The following is a 22,486-nucleotide window of genomic DNA, read 5'->3' on the forward strand; positions in this document are numbered from 1 at the left end:
GGGGTGATCCTTGGTTAGAGTTGAATCAGAAGAAAAATACTATAGGCTCAAAAGGGAACAACAAGGGATATATATATATATACATATATGGATAAATGAAACAAAGTCATTCATCATTTCATACACAAAAGTCCTCACAGAAGAGGTATCCCAGGGGGATAGATTTTCAGGATTAATTTTATTCACATGAAAATAGTGTAATTAATATTTCTAATGAACTATTCTTTTTGCTTCTTGCTCCCAACATGTCTCAATGTTCAGGCTCCCTACGAGATGCCCCACGTTGTGTCTTAGAAGAATGTTCATGTTCAAATGAACAACTCAATGCCTTAGGTTTTAATGGTATAAAAATGTTAATTTTTAGTCTAAAAGGATAATGGTGTGACTTTATTGACTCAAAGAAAGGTATGAGTATGACTTTTTGTGTATCATAAAAGATAAAGGCAATGTTCAAAAGTTTCAAAGGGTGGTAATGTCAAAATCTAGTCTTTTGGTAATGACCATGAGTTATTTTGGGTAAAGAATCAAGGTATTTTATTTTGGGGTTTTAGACAGGATAAGAAAGTTCTAATATTGTCATATGTCAAAAATCTATAATTCTTGAAGGATTAAAAGAATCCTTAATTCATTTAACATTCAAAGAACTAAAGATTAAAACTTGTTCAATTATTCCACCTTAAAAGGTAGCATAAATTCAGTCGTTTAAAAGATCAAGCAAACATGAAATATCAAAAACATGTTCAAACAAGGCAATGCTCTCAATGCAAATGGTAGAAGCAATGCCCTCTTCTTCGATTGTCTATACCCTTGAATCCATCAGGTTTTGGATCTTGCACTTTAGTGCCTTACAGATCTCAGAGGAATGTTTGGAGTTTCCTATGTGGTAACTGCACACAGCTTCAACATCATAGCCCTTAGGATATGGGGACTCTTTTCTCTGATCATCCTGGTAGGCTTAGTCCTACAATCAGCTGATCAGGCTCCCACTGTACTGATTTTAATTTTTTTAATTGTTAAAATCTTGTTTCCATGTGGTGTCACGTGATTAGGACCACTTCATCGAATCCTCCATGACTTAATTTCATGTTTATAAAAATGTTTAAAAATGAAATGTAGATACAAAAATGCGTGAAATGTTCGAAGCATTGATCCGAAAAGTTGTCTGTTATTATAAATAATCTTTATTGGGGACAAAAGTGTTATTTCTTAAGAGACAAAAATCCCCTAAGTCTTCTAGACCCCGAATAGCTTCTGACAGGTTAATTTGTCTTCCGCCTTCTCCTGTCACCGGTTGAATACCCTGTCGAACCGTTCCAACCTCTCTGAGATGGTTTGTACATGTCCCAAGAAGTCTCGAATGGCTGCATCTCTAGTTTTCACTCTCTGATGAGTCTGTTCCCTAACGGAAACACCATTTGAGCCCTCCATCGATAGGAACTATCCGAAGTTTAGTTGCTTGTTTCTTGAATTCGTCAATAATGGCCACTGGTTTCATCTATCGCTTTGTCAGCTTGTTCTTGCTTCCTTTGAAGGGACTTTCCAGGTCAATAACCTTTTTTCTCATCTTCCCCTGCAACCTTTACCAACTCAAAAAGTTAACTTTTGATGTGCTTGATGTAACCCGGTCCATTCTGAGTCTTTTCTGATCATAGCCAGACTTCTGAGCTTTTCACCTCTTGTATTATAACCCCTTTGTCCATTAATGCAAATTATTTACGTTTAATGAACACGTTTTTGATGGATCAACACCTCTTTTGAATTATGCAAATGATGAAAATAAAATGAAAGAAAACAAAAATGAAAAGAGTTAGTGAGGTAAGGATAATAATCAAAACAATAATGAAAATAAAAGTCCTACCCCACATGATATCTACCCCACATGCTTATTATTCCTACTTGGACATGATCTTTATCCCGCAAGTTAATTTTGAACCAGTAGTAACCGCATAAATTTCTAGTTCACATGCTTTGAACAGAAAATAAAACAAGAAATAATCTCAAAGCAGCCTAGGGTTTGAAATGAGGTTTTAGGGTGGGCTCTAATTCCCTATAGTCTCTCGGTTTGGGTTCTAAAGAAGGTACCCGAGTTCTCCTTGTTAGTGCCCCCTTGGGCTTGTCAGACCCTTAGTCCTAAGCCCATTACAAGCTCATGTGGACTAAGTTAAACTCAAGATGATACATTCCCTTATGCCCGCACGGTGAATAAATTCACACGAAAACATAAGGTATATGAATCCCGAAGGTTACTTGCTAGGCCCATACAGAGAATAAATTCCCACGAAGACGTCGCTTTTACCCCCACTTAAAAGGGTTCGGAGCTCGGGTATAGAACCTGAGATCAAAACTTTTTCAAAAATCTGAAATCATTGAAAAAATGTCAGTACACTATTTACTTGAAAAAAATAATCAAAGATAAATAATTAGAATCAAATAAATAAATTAAAATCTAAACTTGTAATTTTCGCTCAAGAAGACAACTGGAAATTAATTTCGGCTTGACTCACTTACCTATTCCCAACAGAGTCGCCAAGCTCTCGGAACCGTCTTTCGAGTGGGCACAGAATTAGGCTTCGACTTGAATTAAAAGTGTTAGAGCCACAACCAATCATTTAAAAACAATATTTAGGTTGATCGGACACCATCTTACCTGATCTGCGTTTTACCAGAAATGTGACGGGTTTGGGAGTCAGTTATAGTCAAGGAGGGGTTAGCACCCTTGTACTGCCCTTTCGGTACAAATTGATTTGTCGGTTGTCTTAATTGCGAAAATTAAAATTTAAAAATTCAATTCGAATTAATTACCTTTGATCGATTGAAAGTAACCCTAAAAAATAAAAAAAAAGTTAGATAAGAAATAAGAAATATATATTAAATAAATCAAATGAAAAAATAAATAAATAAATAAATAAATATTAAATAAATCAAAAGAAAAAATAAAATAAAATAAAAATAAAAAAGGGTTTACTATTTAGCCCCAATAAACAAACATTTGAAAAAATAAAATAAAAAATATTAAATAAATCAAAAGAAAAAAATAAAATAAAAATAAAAAAGGTTTACTATTTAGCCCCAATAAACAAACATTATGCTTTCAATCTGTATTTGGGCATAGTAAGCTCATCTGTTCCCAATACGCATAAATATGATACCGATGTCGAATTGGGTTCAGAAAACCATTAATCTGCAGAAGATAATGCATAAAATATAATATAATATACAAATTCCTAACCTAAAAAAGCTTAGCATTCCCTCATTCTTTAACTCCTTCAGCGAATTGGCATAAATACCAAATACTTGAATTAGCCACATCCTGTTTGTTTTCAAGAAGCTCAATTTTTCCTTCCAATCCAACAACCATTTTGTGAATCATTTCCATATTAAAGCCAATTTCATAAAGGTTTGATTTCATCTCATCAACATTATTTGCAATGAGCAGAGATGTTTCCTTCTGCTCCTCCACTTTCCAGTCAAAGCTTTCTAATCTCCGGGATAGATGTCGCTTTGTTGTAGAAGAAGTTACTCAAGCTGGTCCTTGCTTATCATCGTTATGCTTGAAGGTAACGATAACCTTCTCGGCAACCAAGTAAGCCGGGTAGAAACCAACACTGAACTGTCCAATCATACTAACATCAGCACCAGCAGCCAATGCCTCCATGAATTCCTTCGTCCCAGACCTTGCAATGGTTCTGAGATTGTTCACCAAATAAGCCTTTGTCATACCGAAACCAGAAGAAAGATCTCCTTATTAGTGTAGAAAGTGTTTATGATCAAGCTGAGAAGTTGATTGATCTCGGCCTGAAAAGCAAACATCTCTATATCCGCCATTGATGAGCAACCTCTAAACTACCGAATCGAAGAATAACACGAAGAATAAAGCTTCGGATTTTGGCTCTCAATGAGGTAGAAGAAGATGGAACAGAACGAGGGACTAGATCTAGCCAGGGCTACGCAGCATAGGCTCGCAAGAGCCAAGGCAATCAAACACGCCCTTATTCTCCCCTTTTTTGTTTTTCGTTTGTGCAGCTCCCCCCCCCCATTTTCCAATCTAAAGTTGATTGGTTTAGTGGGTAGGTAATAATGTTTCCTGTTTTTAGGGGTTTTGTGGAATAGTGGAGGTTGAACAAAAAACCTGTAAAAATAATAATAAAAATATTAATAATAATAATAATAAATAAATAAATAATAATATTTTTTAAATTCGAAGAAAAATGGGTGTCAACAAGTTTCTTTTTTAGAGTTAGAGTATCACATTGATAAAAAAGATGATGGTCACATTGATTTTTTAAAATTTGAGGACCTTGTGCTTTTTGCCTATTTTTATTTGATATTCATTTATTCTTGTAGCATCTCACTGTTTTCTTTGGATGTAAAGCATTCTGTTTATCCAAAAATGAATTTTTAATTTGAGGATTTGAAAATGTTATAATTATTCCTTTTTCATTTTAAACACACTTAAACTAAAACCCTCTCCCTTATGTGCACCTGTATTGGGTTTGTTAAAAATTTATGTTGAGAAGTATTATTGAGAAGCTTTGTTTTTATAACATAAGAGCTTATTGAATTTTAGAAGACAACTTCTCAAATTATTTATCTGGTATCTTAATACGTCGACTGTAATATTTCTAACATATTTTTCCATATGTTATCTTGGCGTGTTCGTACATGGAGAAAACTAATGAAAGAGTACAACTTTCTAGCAACCATGGATATACACGTATTCAAAGTTTTTAAGCAATAAATTTCTACTGTGAAAAATTAATAAGAATTGTTCACCAAAACGAACTACAAGAGCCTCCTGAGTCATACTCTACAGTTTCTCTAGAAAGATGGTCAAAACAGGAAAGTGTCTTGAAGTAATATACTTTTTAGACGAAACTGGGTCACGGAGTAGACAATTTTAACTTTTAATCATATATTAAAAATACTTATGAGTTAAAAAAGTATTCGAATATTGTTCATTTTCCCCCATTTTTCACATGGAATATATATATATATATATATATTCCATGTGAAATCTTACACGTTCATATTCAAACATTGATTTGTTGCGAAGTCCCTGTCATTATCAACTTATCTTGAAGAAATTAAACGAGGTTGATATAAAAAAGTCTCGGCTCATCTAGAAAAAGGATGAGCTGCAACACCAAGTGAATTATAATAATTATTTTCCAGGGTTTAGGTGAAAGGTAACTGCATTGCTATTTGCAGTTAGACCAAAATCAGTAGATTCAGATCCGTTTTGTAGGGTATAGTTTCTAAAATTCTAGACCCGTTTACCTGTTTATAGAAAATATCACCTTTGATTTTCTATGATGTTGATGATCTAAGTAGTGATGAAGAGTAGCACTCTAAGGAGGTAGAAGTGCGATACTCGGCTCGCAACAATAGAATGTTTCTTGATCTACATTTTTTAATTTTTGTGTTATTATAAAGACATTTGTATAATTGTGTTGGAGTTTTTTTGAGACTTTAGTTTATCGTTTTTTATTATGTTACTAGTTGTATTGAAATTAATCTTTATTCCATTGAAGATATGTTATGAAATTAATCAATAACAATTTTATTATGTTAAAAAATAGATCGAATGGTCGTTTATTTAACAAACCCGTTTTGGATCCGTTTTGGACCTGGATTCGTGAGATCCTTTGGATCTAGATATGATTCTCCATTTTCTAGACTCATGGATCCGAGGCGGATCTGGATCCAATATACGAAAATAGGTCTAGGTCTGGGTATAGCTAGATCCAGTCCAGATCCGACCCATTGCCATCCCTATTTACAGCAGTCCTTGTTTTTGACTAGCTCATTGGTTTTAACAATATTGCCAACTTCATTTAATTTCTCCCATCCTTTTCATTTAGCTGTTTCCCATATGCGGATTACTAATCTTCATGTTTACATTTTTTGATTGGAGATTTGTAGTTAAAACTCATCATGATAAGACTACATGCATTGTTGGTTAGATACTCTAACAAGAAAGGGACAAACATTAAAGCAAGTTTGGCTGGTATATTAGATTAGTGGAATTTAATAAGCTTTAGACCAAGTATTACCTGCCACGGAAGACCTAATAGTTTATTGTTAAAGCTGTCTTTTTTTTCGTTTTGCTGTATATAAGAGCTCCACATTTTCATTTTCTGCCTGCGGAGAGACTGAAAGGCAAATAAAAGCTGTAGAGAAAGGGGAAAAATGGAGGCATTAAATAGATGGTTGATGTTGTTAATGGTTTTCATGGTTTTGCAGAGAGGAGAGGGGCAATTATCTGAGAATTTCTACAGGAGTACTTGTCCGAATCTTGAATTTATAGTGAGGCAACAAGTGTTCACCATGTTTAGTCAAACATTCGTTACAATCCCTGCTACTCTGCGCTTGTTTTTCCATGATTGCTTTGTCGAGGTATGTTCGAAGCGTAGTTCGAGATCGATCGAGTTTTTGTTCTTGGTTTCATCGGATGCATGATTTGCTCCTGCAATTGGAGTTTTGATGTTCTTATCAAACTAATGTCATATCATCCCTACATGCATGTTTGTCATGCCTAATGTACACTTGTATGCATGATCATAAAATGCTTGGTTTTTGTTTGGTAGGAATGTGATGCATCAGTCATGATTTTATCGCGAAATGGCAATGCAGAAAAGGATGCTGAAGACAATCTCTCCCTCGCAGGCGATGGGTTCGATACCATAATCAAGGCAAAGCAAGCAGTGGAAATGTAACCCCCTCAGACCGATGCAGGTAATCCGATCTGATCTGAGATGTCACATTAGGACCAACGGAGCAACCTAAAGTAAAAATCTTGAAAGAATTTAAAACTTTTGTCAAAACATGTAAACTTATAAAATGATTTATGAATACAAAATAAAATTTATCAGTATTCAGAAATAAAACAGATTTTCAGACTCGGACATAAAAACAAAATACGAGATATATGCCCCCTAATCATATGAACTGTACTCCGCAAATGATGCCGATGGAACTCCCTACTGATGTCGATAGTTGCACTGGTTCAATCCTTTTAACCTGAAAAGATGAGTAACAGAGTGAGCTTTGGAAAGCTCAGTAATACTAACTACCAGATGATGCTGAAGAACGTGCATATACAGATAAACATATATTTCCTTATTGCTTCAGACATCTACAGATTTTTATGTTGAGCGGAGATCCTACTGATATTTCAGGTGGTAACAGAAAATGAGCTTTCAGTTTAGAGAAATATTTCATATGCTGAGTTCAGGCTATCAGAATAGGTTATCAACCAGTGAAAAGATACGGATCCTTTTAAAATATATTTTAAAAAAACATAACACTGCCCCCATCCTTTCACAATCTGTTTGTATAGGTTCCCCAGAACCATACACCCAACCCACACAACCTGTAAGGCCCTGAGCACAAAGCCGAGGAACCTGCAGAAATACTTCCTCCAACATTACCCCCCAATAAAATATTTTTCCGCCAGTAAATGAAGATATTAGAAATCAAAACAGAATTCGGATCGGAAATCAGATAAGTGTTTACAGAATTATTCAGAGATATTGGATAATCTTATCGGGCAGAGAAACACAGATCTTCAGTATTCGATAGAATGTCGGAAGTTAGAATCACTATTGGAAGAATTCATTAATTAACATAACCATCAGTTATTTGGAATACGATTTGAGCAGATAAGGAAGAAACGAAGATTCAATCTATGTCGATTGATCAGAATATCGAACAACTCGAGCTGAACAACTCCCAAAGTGATACTTGTCGATTGGTCAATTCATTGCCCTTCTAGGAAATTCACTCTTTCATACCAAAATTCTTGTCCATAAATCATCTTCTGAGTCATCACTGAATAGATCTTAAAGAGACGAACATATATTCTAATTGTTTTTATTTCAATTCCATGTTTCAAGTATACCATGAAATGCCGATGTGCTTGATTTGTGGTTCATAACCCATAGGGATGATACATCATGTAAGTTCATCCTAGTTTCCATACTTATCCCAATCACTTACTTAATCCTCAATCCTTGAGGTTACTTAGTTCATTTAAAAGTCAAGTTTATCCTGGTTACTCCAGAGTTTTCCTGAGTAAATTCAGAACTGAGCTGAGTACTCCCAGAATTATCATCGATCAAAACATGAGAAGACGAACAAACTTTCAAGTGTTATCTATTCCATTCAGGTACTGACATAGCATTAGCGTTGGTCAACCGACTTAAGTTGTTTTCCATAACTTTTAAGGGTAATATAACATCCATGTTTATTTGGATTCCTTAATGAATCCAAGACATTTACTTATTCTTGGCCATAAGGGTATTTTGGACATTTTGATGCTCAATGTTGTTCCTATCATTTCATAGCTTGAGGACATCTAATCCTTCATGGGCTTGCATTCCAGGGGATATTTTGGTCATTTTACAGATACAAGGTATTTCAATGATTTCCTTCCGTCCGATCTTATTATTTAATCTACCGATATTATCTATTTCAGCCTTTCCAAACAATTCTGACAAAGGAGCACCCTCGATAAATTATCCTTCACGTATTTACTCACAACTCAGAGATTTACGGATTATCAGGAATTTTTTGAACAAAAGTAGGATCTTAACAATTAAATCAATAATTAAACGATTTAGGTATAACTTCCCGATACTTTCTCATTCCATGTCAATTGGGGCTATTTTTACCTCTCAAGGGTAATTTTGTAATTTCTTAACGAAAAAATTTCGATATTAACTCCTAACGAGGATAATTATAATTTAGAGATCCTTGGGTTAATCGCTTTCTTAGATAATCTTTGAACTTGAAATAATTCCTTATCAAACTTCTATTATCTTGTACAAGTCATCTTGGGGTTAGAAATCGGTCATCCAAATTTTCTAGACAAAACTAGCATTTTCTATGCACATCAGTAACTTTATTTGATCAATATGTCTTTTCAAAGTTATTATTCAACTTCCAGGGACAATCCTTGTCTTTTTACAATATAAGGGTATTTTCGTAATTTCACCTAACCGAAGTATTCTCATCTAAGTACCTTTGGTATTTAACCTTTAATGATATAATTTATAATTTACATATCCATGGCTGATTCCTTTATCACTTAATCCCATATCTTGTAATTTAATTCTAATTGTCCTCTAATTTCTTATATTAGTCATCTGAGCCATATTCAGTTACCTACTTTTTACCGCATTTGTATCGAGTGTAGGAATTAATTAACTATCCAGATAAAACCAAACATTTTCATTCATGCATTTACCAAATACAAACATGTTCCATAAAGCATGAAAATGCAGTAATGTATTACCTTGTTTTTGTGCCATATCAGTCAACCATTTAAACTCCATTCGAACACCCTCGATCTTGAAATCAATGTCCAATAATTCCTCGGATACACATCAATAGAAATTTTATCAAAAACTGAGCTTAATTGCGAAAAACGGATCGAATCAGTTGGTAAATCAGTGAAAAACAACTTACCGGGTTCGAATTTGGCGAAACAGACTTCGGATCGGACTTAGGACGTCGAAAAACATAAAATATGACTTTTGGAAAATTTTGACTTTTTGGTCAAAGTCAACGGTCAACGTGTTGACTCGATCAAAGTTAACGGCCAACGATCGGCGGGTTGACTCGGTCAAAGTCAACGAGTTTACCCAGTGAGTTGACTCAACCGAGTTAACTCAGCACAGATTGACTCAGTCGGACAAGCGGGTCAGGCAGGTCCATTCCAAACAGTCCACCAGGCAGCAGACTTTCCCCACTCTCAGCGGTGGCGCATGGGGCCGCGTACAGGGCTGTAGAGGGTCGGAAAAATTCCACAAAATTTTCTAAAATTATTTTAAGGGATTTTGAGACACTTACCAAGCTCGGTTCATAATTTTGAACGGTGGAGAGCTCGATTCCAAAATGTCAGAAACTTTAACTTTCTCACCCCCTCACGCGTCGGCGACGATGGAGACAAGAAAGACACTTGTGGACTCGAAACGATGCAAGGAACACGATGGTGCGGGAGGAGTCGAAAACGGAGCAACGATCGACGACGAATCAACTATTTTGACGGCGATGGAGTTTAAAAACTTCAAATCTTTGAGTTGAATTTTATGACGAACGGCGACAATTCACGATGAGAGGTTTGAGGGTTTTTGTTCACCGGTCGACAACAAACACGATGATAGTTTCGGATCGACGAACGGTGGCCGGACGGTGGAGAAATCAGAGCTCAAATGAGGGTTGATGGGGGGAGAGAATTTGGTTTTATTTTCTGGGAACTGAACGGGGAAAGGGGTTTATATTTTCAACATATAAGAAAAATGGGTAAATTTAGGACTAGGTCTCTGAATTTCCTGAACTTCCTAAAATGATCTACCAACTTTGCGATTTTACACTTTAATCCTCAATTTCTTCCTAAATACCACTTTAATTCAATACTTTATAATTTCTAAAATTTAGCCCCTAAATTAGGGTGTGACAATTCTCCCCTCCTTAAAAGAACTTCGTCCTCGAAATTCATTCAAATCACATAAATGCATAAATGAAGCTTGCATCAGTTCTTTCATATCTTCAAGCAGCTTTTACAGAAGTACATGTCCTATACTAATCCTTAACTAGTTGAGTATACATTCTTATCAAAACTCTTCCTCATTCCAATAAAAGAATCAGAACGGAAATATCCTTGTGGAATCAATTCAGCCTTGGTTACGAAAATAGGCTCATAGAGTGGTAACATATCCCAATTTCATTTCTGGAGTCGGGTCAGAATTTCTCAGATGAGTAACTCTCACATGGCTCGTGAGGTACTTTACAGAATTTAGACATACATTATTGGTATTCTTTTATGTAATGGTAGAGCACTAACGGATAGAAAACTTAGGTTAGCTCGTTACAAAGAGGGACTCGATCTTGGAGTTTCGGCTCAGAGAGGTACGATTGTAGTCTAGGGGCATGTACTGATCATACATCTTTTGAAATTCGACCGACCAGTCTATTTGGAAAACTTTTGACTCAAACCTAATCTCTTATACCACTAAATATAACCCCCTCAGACCGATGCGGGTAACACGATCTGATCTGGGATGTCACATTAGGGCCACCGGAGCAACCCACTGTAAAAATCTCGAAAAAATTTAAAATTTTTGTCAAAACATGTAAACTCATAAAATGATTTATGAATAGAAAATAAAATTTATCAGTATTCAGAAATAAAACAGATTTTCAGACTCGGATATAAAAACAAAATACGAGATACATGCCCCCTAATCATATGAACCGTACTCCGGAAATGATACCGATAGAACTCCCTACTGATGTCGATAGTTGCACTGGTTCAATCCTTTTAACCTGAAAAGATGAGTAACAAAGTGAGCTTTGGAAAGCTCAGTAATACAAAACTATCAGATGATATTGAAGAACGTGCAGCTACAGATAAACATATATTTCCTTATTGGTTCAAACATCTATAGATTTTTATGTTGAGCGGAGATCCTGTTGATATTTCAGGTGGTAACAGACAATGAGCTTTCAGTTTAGAGAAATATTTTGGATGACTGAGTTCAGGAGATCAGAATAGGTTAGCTAGTGTGTTCTCGTAAAACCAGTGAAAAGATATGGATCCTTTTAAAATATATTTTAAAAAAACATAACACTACCCCATCCTTTCACAATCTGTTTGTGTAGGTTCCCCAGAACCATACACCCAACCCACACAACCTGTAAGGCTCTGAGCATAAAGCCGAGGAATCTGCAGAAATACTTCCTCCAATAATACCCCCTAATAAAACATTTTTCCGCCAGTAAATGAAGATATTAGAATTCAAAATAGAATTCAGATTGGAAATTAGATAAAATATTCATGTGATTAGGGAACACACTAGTGTTTACATATATTATTTAGAGATACTAGATAATCTTATCAGGCAGAGAAACACGAATCTTTAGTATTCGATAGAATGCCGGAAGTTAGAATCACTATTGGAATAATTCATTAACTGATAGAACCATCAGTTATTTAGAATATGATTTGAGCTGATAAGGAAGAAACAAATATTCAATCTATGTCGATTGATTGGATTATCGAACAACTCGAGCTGAACAACTCCTAGAAGTGATACTTGTCGACTGGTCAATTCATTTCCCTTCAAGTATATTCACTCTTTAATACCAAAATTCTTGTCCACAAATCATAATTTTAGTCATCACTGAATGGATCTTAAGGAGACGAACATATATTCTAATTGTCTTTATTTTATCTCCATGTTTCAACTATACCAGGAAATGCCGATGTACTTGATTTATAGTTCATAACCATAGGGATGATACATCATGTAAGTTCATCTGAGTTTCCAGACTTATCCCAATCACTTACTTAATCCTCAGTCCTTGAGGTTACTTAGTTCATTTAATAGTCAAGTCTATCCTGGTTACTCCAGAGTTTTCCAGAGCAATTCGGACATTTCTGAATTTCGGATACATATTGTACTTACTTTCAGTTCAATTTGGTATTCGTGATTGATTTGTCTAACTAATATCCACTTCTTAGTACAAAATGCACTCTAGAGTTGAGCTGAGTACTACCAAAATTATCATCGATCGAAACTTGAGAAGACGAACAAACTTTCAAGTGGTATATATGCCATTCAGGTACTGACATAACATTAGCGTTGGTCGACCGGCTTAAGCTGTGCTCCATAACTTTTAAGGGCAATGTAACATCCATGTTTATTTGGATTCCTTAATGAATCCAAGACATTTACTTATTCTTGGTCATAAGGGTATTTTGGCCATTTTGATGCTCAATGTTGTTCATGTCATTTCATAGCTTGAGGATATCATATCCTTCCTAGGCTTTATGAAATTCGTGGGTCATTTGCATTCCAGGGGATATTTTGGTCATTTTACATATACATGGTATTTCAATCATTTACTTCAGTTCGATCTTATTATTTAATCCACCCATATTATCTATTTCAGTATTTTCAAACAATTCTGACAAAGAAGCACCCTCGATAAATTATCCTTCACGTATTTACTCACAACTCGAATATTTACGGATTATCAGGAATTTTCTGAACAAAAGTAGGATCTTAACAATTAAATCAATAATTCAACGATTTAGGCATAACTTCTCGGGTACTTTCTCATTCCGGGTCAACTGGGGCTACTTTTACCTCTCAAGGGTAATTTCGTAATTTCCTAACAAAATAATTTTGGTATTAACTCCTAATGAGAATAATTATAATTTAGAGATCCTAGGTTTAATCGCTTTCTCGGATAATGTTCGAACTTGAAATGAGTCCTTATCAAACTTCTAGTATCTTATACAAGTCATCTTGGGGTTAGAAATCGATTATCCAAATTTTCTAGACAAAACTAGCATTTTCTATGCACATTAGTAACTTTATTGGATCAATATGTCTTTTCAAAGTTATTATTCAACTTCCAGGGACAATCCTTGTCTTTTTACAATATAAGGGTATTTTCGTAATTTCACTTAACCAAAGTATTCTCATCCAAGTACCTTTGGTATTTAACCTTTAATGATATAATTTATAATTTACATATCCATGGCTGATTCCTTTATCACTTAATCCCAGATCTTGTATTTTAATTCTAACTGTCCTCCAATTTCTTATATTAGTCATCTGAGCCATATTCAGTTACCTACTTTTTATCGTATTTGTATCGAGTGTAAGAATTAATTAACTATCCATATAAAACTAAACATTTTCATTCATGCATTTACCAAATACAAACATGTTCCATAAAGCATGAAAAGGTAGTAATGTATTACCTCAATGTCCAATAATTCCTCATATACACATCAATAGAAATTTTATAAAAAACGGAGCTTAATTGCGAAAAACGGATTGAATCAGTTGGTAAATCAATGAAAAACAACTTACCAGGTTTGAATTTGGCTAAACAGACTTCGGAATCGGACTCAGGACGTCGAGAAACCTAAAATATGACTTTTTGAAAATTTTAACTTTTTGGTCAAAGTTAACGGTCAACGGGTTGACTCAGTCAAAGTCAACGGTCAACGGGTTGACTCGGTCAAAGTCAGCGAGTTGACCCAGTGAGTTGACTCAACGCGGGTTGACTCAGTCGAGTCAAGCGGGTCTGGAAGGTGGGTTGGACAGGCCCATTCCAAACAGTCCACCATGCAGCAGACTTTCCCCACTCTCAGGGGTGGAGCGTGGGCCGCGTACAGGGCTGTAGAGGGTTGAAAAAATTCCACAAAAAATTCTAAAATTATTTTAAGGGATTTTGAGACACTTACCAAGCTCGATTCACAATTTTGAACGGCGGAGAGCTCGATTTCGAAACATCGAAAACTTTAACTTCCTCACCCCTTCACGCGCCGGCGACGACTAAGACAAGAAGGACACCGGTGGACTTGGAGCGATGCAAGGAACACGATGGTGTGGGAGGTGTCGAAAACGAAGCAACGATCGACGATGAATCGACAATTTTCACGTTGGTGGAGTTTAAAAACTACGAAACTTCGAAACTTCGAGTTGAATTTTACGACAAACGACGATGATTCACGACGAGAGGTTTGAGGGGTTTTGTTCACTGGTCGACAACGAACACGACGATTGTTTCGGATCGATGAACGGTGGTCGGACGGTGGAGAAATCAGAGCTCAAAGGAGGGTTGATAGGTGAGAGAATTTGGTTTTATTTTCTGGGAACTGATGGGGAAAAGGGCTTATATTTTCAACATATAAGAAAAATGTGTAAATTCATGATTAAGTCCCTGAATTTCCTAAACTTACTAAAATGGTCTTTCAACTTTGTGATTTTAGACTTTAATCTTTAATTTCTTCCAAAATACCACTTTAATTCAATACTTTATAATTTCTAAAATTTAGCCCCAAAATTGGGTTGTGACAGGAAATACTATGCCAAGGAATTGTCTCTTGTGCTGAGATTTTGGCACTTGCAGCAAGGGATGTTGTAGTCCTGGTAAGGCATGCTTATCTACAAAACTAAAAGTTGTCCTTGGAAATGCATTCCCATATCGAATTAACCAAACCTATAGAACTTTTTCCAATTGGTTTGTTACATGTGAATGAAATCTTAGGCTGGTGGCTCTTCTTGGGAAGTGAAATTAGGACGTCGAGACGGACTCAGATCGCGAGCATCCAGGGTAGCCGGAAACTTACCAGACCCTGAATTCAACCTTGCTCAACTCAACACCATTTTTGCCAGAAACAACCTTATGCAATTTGATATGATCGCACTCTCAGGAGCACATACCGTAGGCTTCTCTCATTGCAATAGGTTTGCAAATCGCATATACTCGTTCTCTTCATTTTCTCCTGTCGATCCTTCTTTGGACCCGAACTACGCACAACAGTTGATGCAATCGTGCCCACCCCAGCATTGCCATCAACATGGATCCTGAAACCCCACGAAGTTTGGACAACGCGTATTACCAGAATCTAGTTTCTGGGAAGGGCTTGTTCACATCAGATCAGGTGTTTTTCAGTGATCAAGCATCACAGCCAACTGTAAGTGATTTTTTCCAGGAACCCTGGTAACTTTAATGGAGCATTTATGACAGCAATGAGGAAGCTTGGAAGGGTGGGAGTCAAAACTGGAAATTAAGGACAGATAAGAATAGACTACACAAGATTTAATTCATGAAAGGAGAGGATAAATAACAAAGGAGTTTCTTTCTTCCTTCATTGAAAAAGATATAAAAATGATATAAACTTTGGTGTCAATGGTGCTTGTAAATCATACAATAAAACGAATTCACTACCTTTCAAAGCTTCAACATGATTACCAGTTCAATCGTACAATAAAACTCGTTTGAAATTCTAATTATTTACTAACAATTTAAAATTAGTGGAGGGGCACACACCCAAAAGAGGGCACCTGAATTTTGTTCCAACTTCATACCTGAGAAAGGTTAGACCCGACTCAATGAACAAAAGCGACACAAGGGGTGCTCACAATAATGCACAAAACAGAGATAGTGGTTACAATTTGGAGATTAAGGATAAAAATGTTTGGATAAATAATTAGAAGGGTAAACAACATATATAGTAACCCAAATATCATTTTGGTTCCGTTTTAGTCACAATTGATTTTTCAAAATTATCACCAACATTATGTTTTAGTTTCATTTTGGTCACCCGCCGTTAAAAAATTAATAGAACTACTGACGTGGCTTTTTTTTCAGCGATTACATGGCAGTATCTTATTAATTTTTTAATAGTGGGTGACCAAAATAAAACCAAAACGTAATGCAATGATGATTTTAAGAAAAAATAATTTAAATGATCAAAACAAAATCAAAATGATGGTTTGATGACTAAATGTGTAGTTTACCCTTATTATAAAGGGGATGATATAGGTGACTTTTGTTCGTATAACTAAAATCTCACGGTAAAGAAAAGTATTTTTGATAAACTTTATTTACTTAAATGGTGAAAACGAAAATAAATAATTTATTTTTATCAAATTTTGTATTTATATTTTTTATAAAATTCTTTATTTAGAACATTAGAGATAAAATTAAATATTTAACAACTCTTTCAAAATTTTCCTTTCCTTTCCTTTCCCTACTATTCCATTGCTTATATAAGAGAAAGCATAAGTTAAAGTTTAGTACTCAGCTATCGCTTTTATTTAATTTTAGTCGTCTAATTATTATTTTTTCAAAATTATACCTAATATTATGTTTTTATTTTTTTGATCATGTTTATAAATGATCAAAATAGTTGGGTGACTAAAACAAAAATGATGCGACATATTGTTTAAAAAATTAATTGACTAAAACAATGATGTGATATGTTTTTAATTTTTTTTAAATGTGCTCAATTTTTAGTCACCCAATCATTAATTTTTTACAATTAACAGAACTATTGATGCGTCATATTTATTTTTTAAAAAAATTTAAATGATGATGTGGCATTATCTTATGTTGTCACGTTAGCATCACCGTTATTTTTTTTAACAATGAGTGACCAAAAAGAAAACCAAAACATAACATTAAGTATGATTTTAAAATAAAAAAAAAGTTGGGTGATTAAAACGGAACAAAAGGAATAGTTGATGTACTAAATATGTAGTTTATCCTATGAAAAATTACGCAAACAAGAAGAGAATTTTCTTTTCCATTCCTTTGTCTTTTATGCGATCCAAACATATGATCAGTGTTTTTCCGTCTTAAATTCTTTACCAAGTCCGAATTCAAATCTTATTTCACAACAATAAGAACTCGCATCTAAATTGTTGGTAAAATATTTATAATGACTGTGAAAAGTAATTAAATAAAATTGAAGAAATTAATCAATTTATTAAGTGATTTCACTCTGATCGATGTAATCATGAAATGGACGCCACTCTCAAAGGTAACACAATACTTTCACATTTCATGTACATGAGTGAGGAAGAAGAAACTCAATCGAGAAAAAGAAAAGAGATTATTTCATTGTGTTTGAAGTAAGTTTTGTTTTATATGGGTAAAATGGTAGTATAGAAATCTCTAATAGTACCGAGAAACTGAAATTGCTACTTTCCTTGTGCATCAACTTGGCAATATTACAAGCCAGAAAGAAATATTGGCAAAGAGTTGTGCAGCTTTGTCAGTCTCGACCACAGCATGAATTGTTGTTTTATCCAAAGATGCACAGATCAGAGTTTAATATCAATAAGGTCAACAATACGGCACTTGCTAAATCCTATCGCTCATCTTCATCAGCATATGTCAAATGAACCCGAAATTAATACATGCTTATTTGATTGGGAATGAAGAAGAAATACTGATCGCTCCAAGGCAGATGCTCTTCGTTTGGTAGTTGGTACTTCACTCCTTCATTCTTATCTTGAAACCATTGACAGATGGAATCTCCGGGCATCCTGCGTGCTCTAAGTTTCACCCAAGCTGCCTCTCATGTAATGACATCTCTTTATCAAAATCTCATTTAACTATCAACACAAGTACAATCCTCAATGATCAAAGATTAAATTATTATCAAAACCTCCAGGGAGAAAATGTCGTAATAACATACATCATCAAAATCAAACACAGTACATATAACTGAAGTACACCACTTTAACATTCAAGCAGAACCTTTCACACCTAAGTGGTATCATTGAACCAGATTCCTCGTAACCATCTTTACAACAACACTGTTATCACAAACCTAGTGAAAACTCAAACAATCTCGGTTTTCACGAAATAGAAATCCCACTTAAAATGGATCAAATATCCATGAGAAACCCTCCCATAAAGCATTCTTGAACTCAAGTGCGAGACTTTCCATAAAGGTTGGCATAAACGGTCTTAGTACGGTAAACAAGTATTACGCTTAAAACAGCTGCAACGATACAAAATCCTGACATAATCATGGAAGTAAGAAAGAAGCATATAGAACCATGACACTTAAGTGGTTCATCCTGACCAAACAACCCTGCAAAACTTAAGCCTGAAATCTGTGGCCGGACAAGATGTTGATGAGCTTGCTTCTCTGCTTCACGGTCATAAATACTGCTAGCAATTAAACCTGAGAAGACAAGTGAACCTGCAGGATTTGCCAACGTGAGGAAATTGTACAGAGCCCCAAACTTTTTCAAGCCAAACAACTCAGAGGCTGCAGCTGGCACAATTGCCCAATGGGCACCATAGCCAAGCCCTATCAACAAAGTACCAATGTACATTGCTCCAGGCCATCCCATAGCAAAGAAGACATGGCCAACAGCCATAACAAGCTGAGAAACAGCAATGGCTATTGGCCTTGGATAAGCATGATCCCTATACAGCGATATCAAAAGCAAACAAGAAAAATGAGTAAAAAATATTACTGAATTAAAGTCTGATAGAACCAGCATCAGTGTGCAAAGGATATGAGTCTGTACCTCACTACAATCTCGGAGAAGTAGCCCCCACCCACACGACCGAGAAAGTTCCAAATGCTAATCATGGATACAAATATATGAGTATTATCATACCCCAGAGACTGACTCATCTGACCAAGATTATCTATCACAGTTAAACCTGATCCTGAACCTAAAAGTAGAGAGAAAAAGATAAGCCAAAAGTCTGCTTTGATCAAAGCCTGGGTCATAGTAAAGTCCTCCCCTCTATGAGGACCTCTCCTTCTCTTCACCCTTACTGCTCCTTCAGCAGCGGCATGGAAAAGTTTTGCTTGCAACTGAGCTATTCTTTTTTGCCTTTCTGATGCTGGAAGCAAGTCTACTTCCCGAGGCTTCTCATCTTCCACTTCACTGAATATCACTTCCTGTTCCTGAACGCCCTGTTCAGATTTCCCCGCTTCTTGTTGCTCTGGCTTTGGTAGAAGAACTTCTTCCACTGTACCGATAGGCTCGTCGGAGATACTCAATGTAATAGGAATAACAATAGGAATGATAAGAAGAAAGAATAAAATCACTGTAAAAATTATGACTAAAGTGTGGCTCACGCTAAGAAGATCTTCCAGAAGCATGATTCCCATCAAGTAAGCAGCCAATAGGAGGCACACACTATAAATAAATGAAAAACTCAAATCATCGGACGGACGGACTTGTCTGTGACCTCCAACAGGTCTGATAATGAACATTAGAGCAACAACTACCATTGCTGGCCCAACTGCAACCATGAATATTAAAGATGCTTGATCCGGGAAATTGATCATTGTGTATATCTGAGTCAAAATTGCACCACTCAAACCAGCAAAGCCCTTGAGTATCCCTACCACCGGACCCCTACTTTTGGGGAAGTTTTGCACACAAGAAACCAGAGCAGCTGTATTGAAGTAGGTTTCACCGTTGTTTCCCACAAATATTAAGATGCACATCTGCATAAGAAGAAGGGTCAACGATCTAGCCCGAGTAAAATGCTGTATGTATGACAAGTTTATCAAAATACAAAACCTTTTGTTCTAAGCGAAATGATTTCGTTTAGACATAGGAATCAATCAATCAACCACCTTAATTTACCACCTCAAATCCACATCAAATAGTACTTTGATTTCTTTTTCTCATAGCTTATGCTTCTTGTTTTCACATATTTATCAAAATTTTCAATATTTTTTCCTCCAATCACTTAAAAATGAATCACCCAAATCTTAAAATGATCTAATACGACACAAAATACTAGTACTGTTCATGTTGAGACTAGGTTTACTGTATGAACCAAACTGCTCCAAAAGAAGAAGAAACAGAGAATCAAATCATTTCCAACAGAAGGGAAACAAAAGAACTGAAAAAGACTTTAGTGGGTGATTGAATTTAATCAAGCAATCAAAATAATCCAATCCGAATAAAGATCAATAAACACAACCAAAAAAAAAGCCATCGGATTTCATCAATCATATTCTTAAAAGTAGTAAAAGTAGACTTTTAAAATCGATACTCACAGCCCACAAAGGCAAAACAGGAGCTCTTCCAGTAACAATCAACCAAACCCAACCATAACCAATAAGGTTCTGCAAAGCACCAACAAGCAAGGCACCCCATAAAGGCAAAATCTCAGATAAACTCCCAGCAAGGAACCCAACACTGTCTCCAAGATCTTTGGCCACACCCAACTTTGAAAGCTGCCTTTGGTTATAATTCAAAGAAGTCTTGATCACAGGTGATATGCTTCCGAATATATACCCAATCCCAGCACAGGATTGAATCCACATTGCAGCCACAAAAACCAGCCATCGATTGTTCACAAAAGCCTGAAACTTTTCCTTTAATCTTCCCATCATGCGATTCTCAGAAAACCCACCAAAAAGGATTGATCCTTAGATTTGGCTTGTGTTCTTATCCAAGCTACAATCTAAGTACCTGGACTTTTAACAACTAAAAAATATATATATTTTTATATCGTACTTATATGCAGAAAGGTAAAAGGATGGAGGAGTAGGACGTGGCATTGTATTATTTTATACTAATCCCGTGATTTTCGTGTCGTTATGGTAGAAAAATTACAGCATATGCCACTCTGAACTCTTTGGTAATAATCATAAATATTTAGGTAAACTACTGTAATAGTCACTACATTAAAGATACATTTTCTTTTTCACTAGTTATATTTTAAAAGTTACAAATAGGTCACTATTGTTATCATTTGTTACAAATTGGACACTCTTGCCTATTAACAGCAGTTAACATGCTTACCTGGATGTTATAATTACATAAATAGTCTATGTTATTTATATATTATTTTAATTTGATCATAGTTTTAATAAATTAAAATATATATTTTTTTAATTTTTATAAATAATGATATATTTTTTAAGAGAATATAATTTTTTTTAAAATAATTTAAAATTTATATTTTTATCATAAGTAAATACTATAAATCTAATTTTTAGAATTATTTAATATTAATTTTATATAAATTTATAAATATTTATTTATTTATTTTCTTATTTCAAATTGAAGTTACAAAAATTATTTTTACCTTTAATTTAACAGTTATATAAGTAAAAAAAAAGGTAAAAATACATACATACATATTGAAAATAAATATTTACACCAACCTGAACAGTAGAAAGAATCTAATTGAACCTAATTAATATATATATATATATATATATACTTCTACATGTAACCTCTACTTTTACTCCTTTGATGAAGGAGATAATTTTAAGCATGCTTGGACCACAATTTGCTGGAATCATTGTTCTTTTTTATTGAAATGAAAAATAATAAAAATAAGCAGTGATATTACATGCCATATAATTTCAACCAGCTACACCAAAATAAAAATATAATGAATATATATAATGATAGTTTTTTTTTTGTTGCATGTCAAATGTCATTAATTTCTATAGTATAGCATAAGGTGTAAATGAGATGAAATAGAACACAAATTATTCAAAATTAATTCAGTTAAAATTCGATTAATATTATATTCGAGCTTGAACTAAATTTAAACGCTTAATGAGCGAAATCGAGCTACTTGATATCCGACTCAAAAATCTCACGAGCAACTCAAAAAATAATGTATTAAATTATTATATTTTATAAAATTAAATTATTAACAATATTAACATTTATATGTTATTTTAAAAAATAAAATATGAGTCTTTCTTGTACTTAAGATTCATGTTCCGAGTTTGAAATTTAATTGAGCTGAGTCTTAAAATATTTCGAGTTAAAGATTTTTTGAGCTCGATTCAAACTTAAAAATTTTAAGCTCGCGAGATTGATAATTTTAAGCACATGAGTTTTTAAATCAAGTCAAACTCAATTATAAACTTTTCAAATTAATTCGAACTCAACAATACTCTGGATCAACTTGGCTCTTTTGCAGCCCTGCACTATAGCAGATAAAGCTAAATTTCTTCTTCCTTCAGCTATAAGTCTTATGCCATCGGCGCCTTCTTATGACCAAAAATTTATCCTATACTATTCATCACTCCTATTTTGGTCACTTACATTTAAAAATATTTAATTTAATCACTCAACTTTATAATTGCTTTTGCTTTGATTCTTCTACAATGACATATTATTTTATTATTATTTTTATATGATGTGATATATTATAT

At 34.6% G+C, this 22,486-nt stretch overlaps 2 protein-coding genes across 2 annotated transcripts; one reads left to right on the top strand and one right to left on the bottom strand.

Moving 5' to 3' along the window:
- The first annotated feature begins 3,910 nt into the window (after window positions 1–3,910).
- LOC120187717 (peroxidase 55-like) lies at window positions 3,911–15,734 on the top strand. Its single transcript, XM_039191368.1, has 5 exons — window positions 3,911–3,973; window positions 6,244–6,396; window positions 6,588–6,692; window positions 14,883–14,954; window positions 15,073–15,734. The coding sequence occupies exons 1-5, from the start codon at window positions 3,911–3,913 to the stop codon at window positions 15,394–15,396; spliced, it is 717 nt and encodes a 238-aa protein (XP_039047299.1). The 3' UTR covers window positions 15,397–15,734.
- A 2,388-nt stretch (window positions 15,735–18,122) lies between these two features.
- On the bottom strand, window positions 18,123–20,769 carry LOC120187768 (protein NUCLEAR FUSION DEFECTIVE 4-like). Its single transcript, XM_039191400.1, has 3 exons — window positions 20,360–20,769; window positions 18,861–19,798; window positions 18,123–18,756 (listed from the first exon to the last, which is right to left on the bottom strand). Exons 1-3 carry the CDS (start codon window positions 20,696–20,698, stop codon window positions 18,249–18,251), a joined length of 1,785 nt encoding a protein of 594 aa, XP_039047331.1. The 5' UTR covers window positions 20,699–20,769; the 3' UTR covers window positions 18,123–18,248.
- Between the last annotated feature and the right edge of the window lie 1,717 nt (window positions 20,770–22,486).

The sequence above is a fragment of the Hibiscus syriacus genome, unplaced genomic scaffold (assembly GCF_006381635.1).
Source record: "Hibiscus syriacus cultivar Baekdansim isolate YM2019G1 unplaced genomic scaffold, ASM638163v2 tig00113725_pilon, whole genome shotgun sequence".
NCBI lineage: Eukaryota > Viridiplantae > Streptophyta > Magnoliopsida > Malvales > Malvaceae > Hibiscus > Hibiscus syriacus.

Bases quoted from the DNA above. Each gene is read 5' to 3' on its own strand.
- LOC120187717 (XM_039191368.1), top strand. From the start codon at position 3,911: ATGGAACAGAACGAGGGACTAGATCTAGCCAGGGCTACGCAGCATAGG. The intron at 6,693-14,882 runs GCAAAGCAAGCA...GGGTTGTGACAG, and splicing joins GGTTCGATACCATAATCAAG to GAAATACTATGCCAAGGAAT. The intron at 14,955-15,072 runs GTAAGGCATGCT...ATGAAATCTTAG, and splicing joins CAAGGGATGTTGTAGTCCTG to GCTGGTGGCTCTTCTTGGGA.
- LOC120187768 (XM_039191400.1), bottom strand. From the start codon at position 20,698: ATGATGGGAAGATTAAAGGAAAAGTTTCAGGCTTTTGTGAACAATCGA. The intron at 19,799-20,359 runs GTGAGTATCGAT...CTTCTTATGCAG, and splicing joins CTGTTTTGCCTTTGTGGGCT to ATGTGCATCTTAATATTTGT. The intron at 18,757-18,860 runs GTACAGACTCAT...ATCGCTGTATAG, and splicing joins TTCTCCGAGATTGTAGTGAG to GGATCATGCTTATCCAAGGC.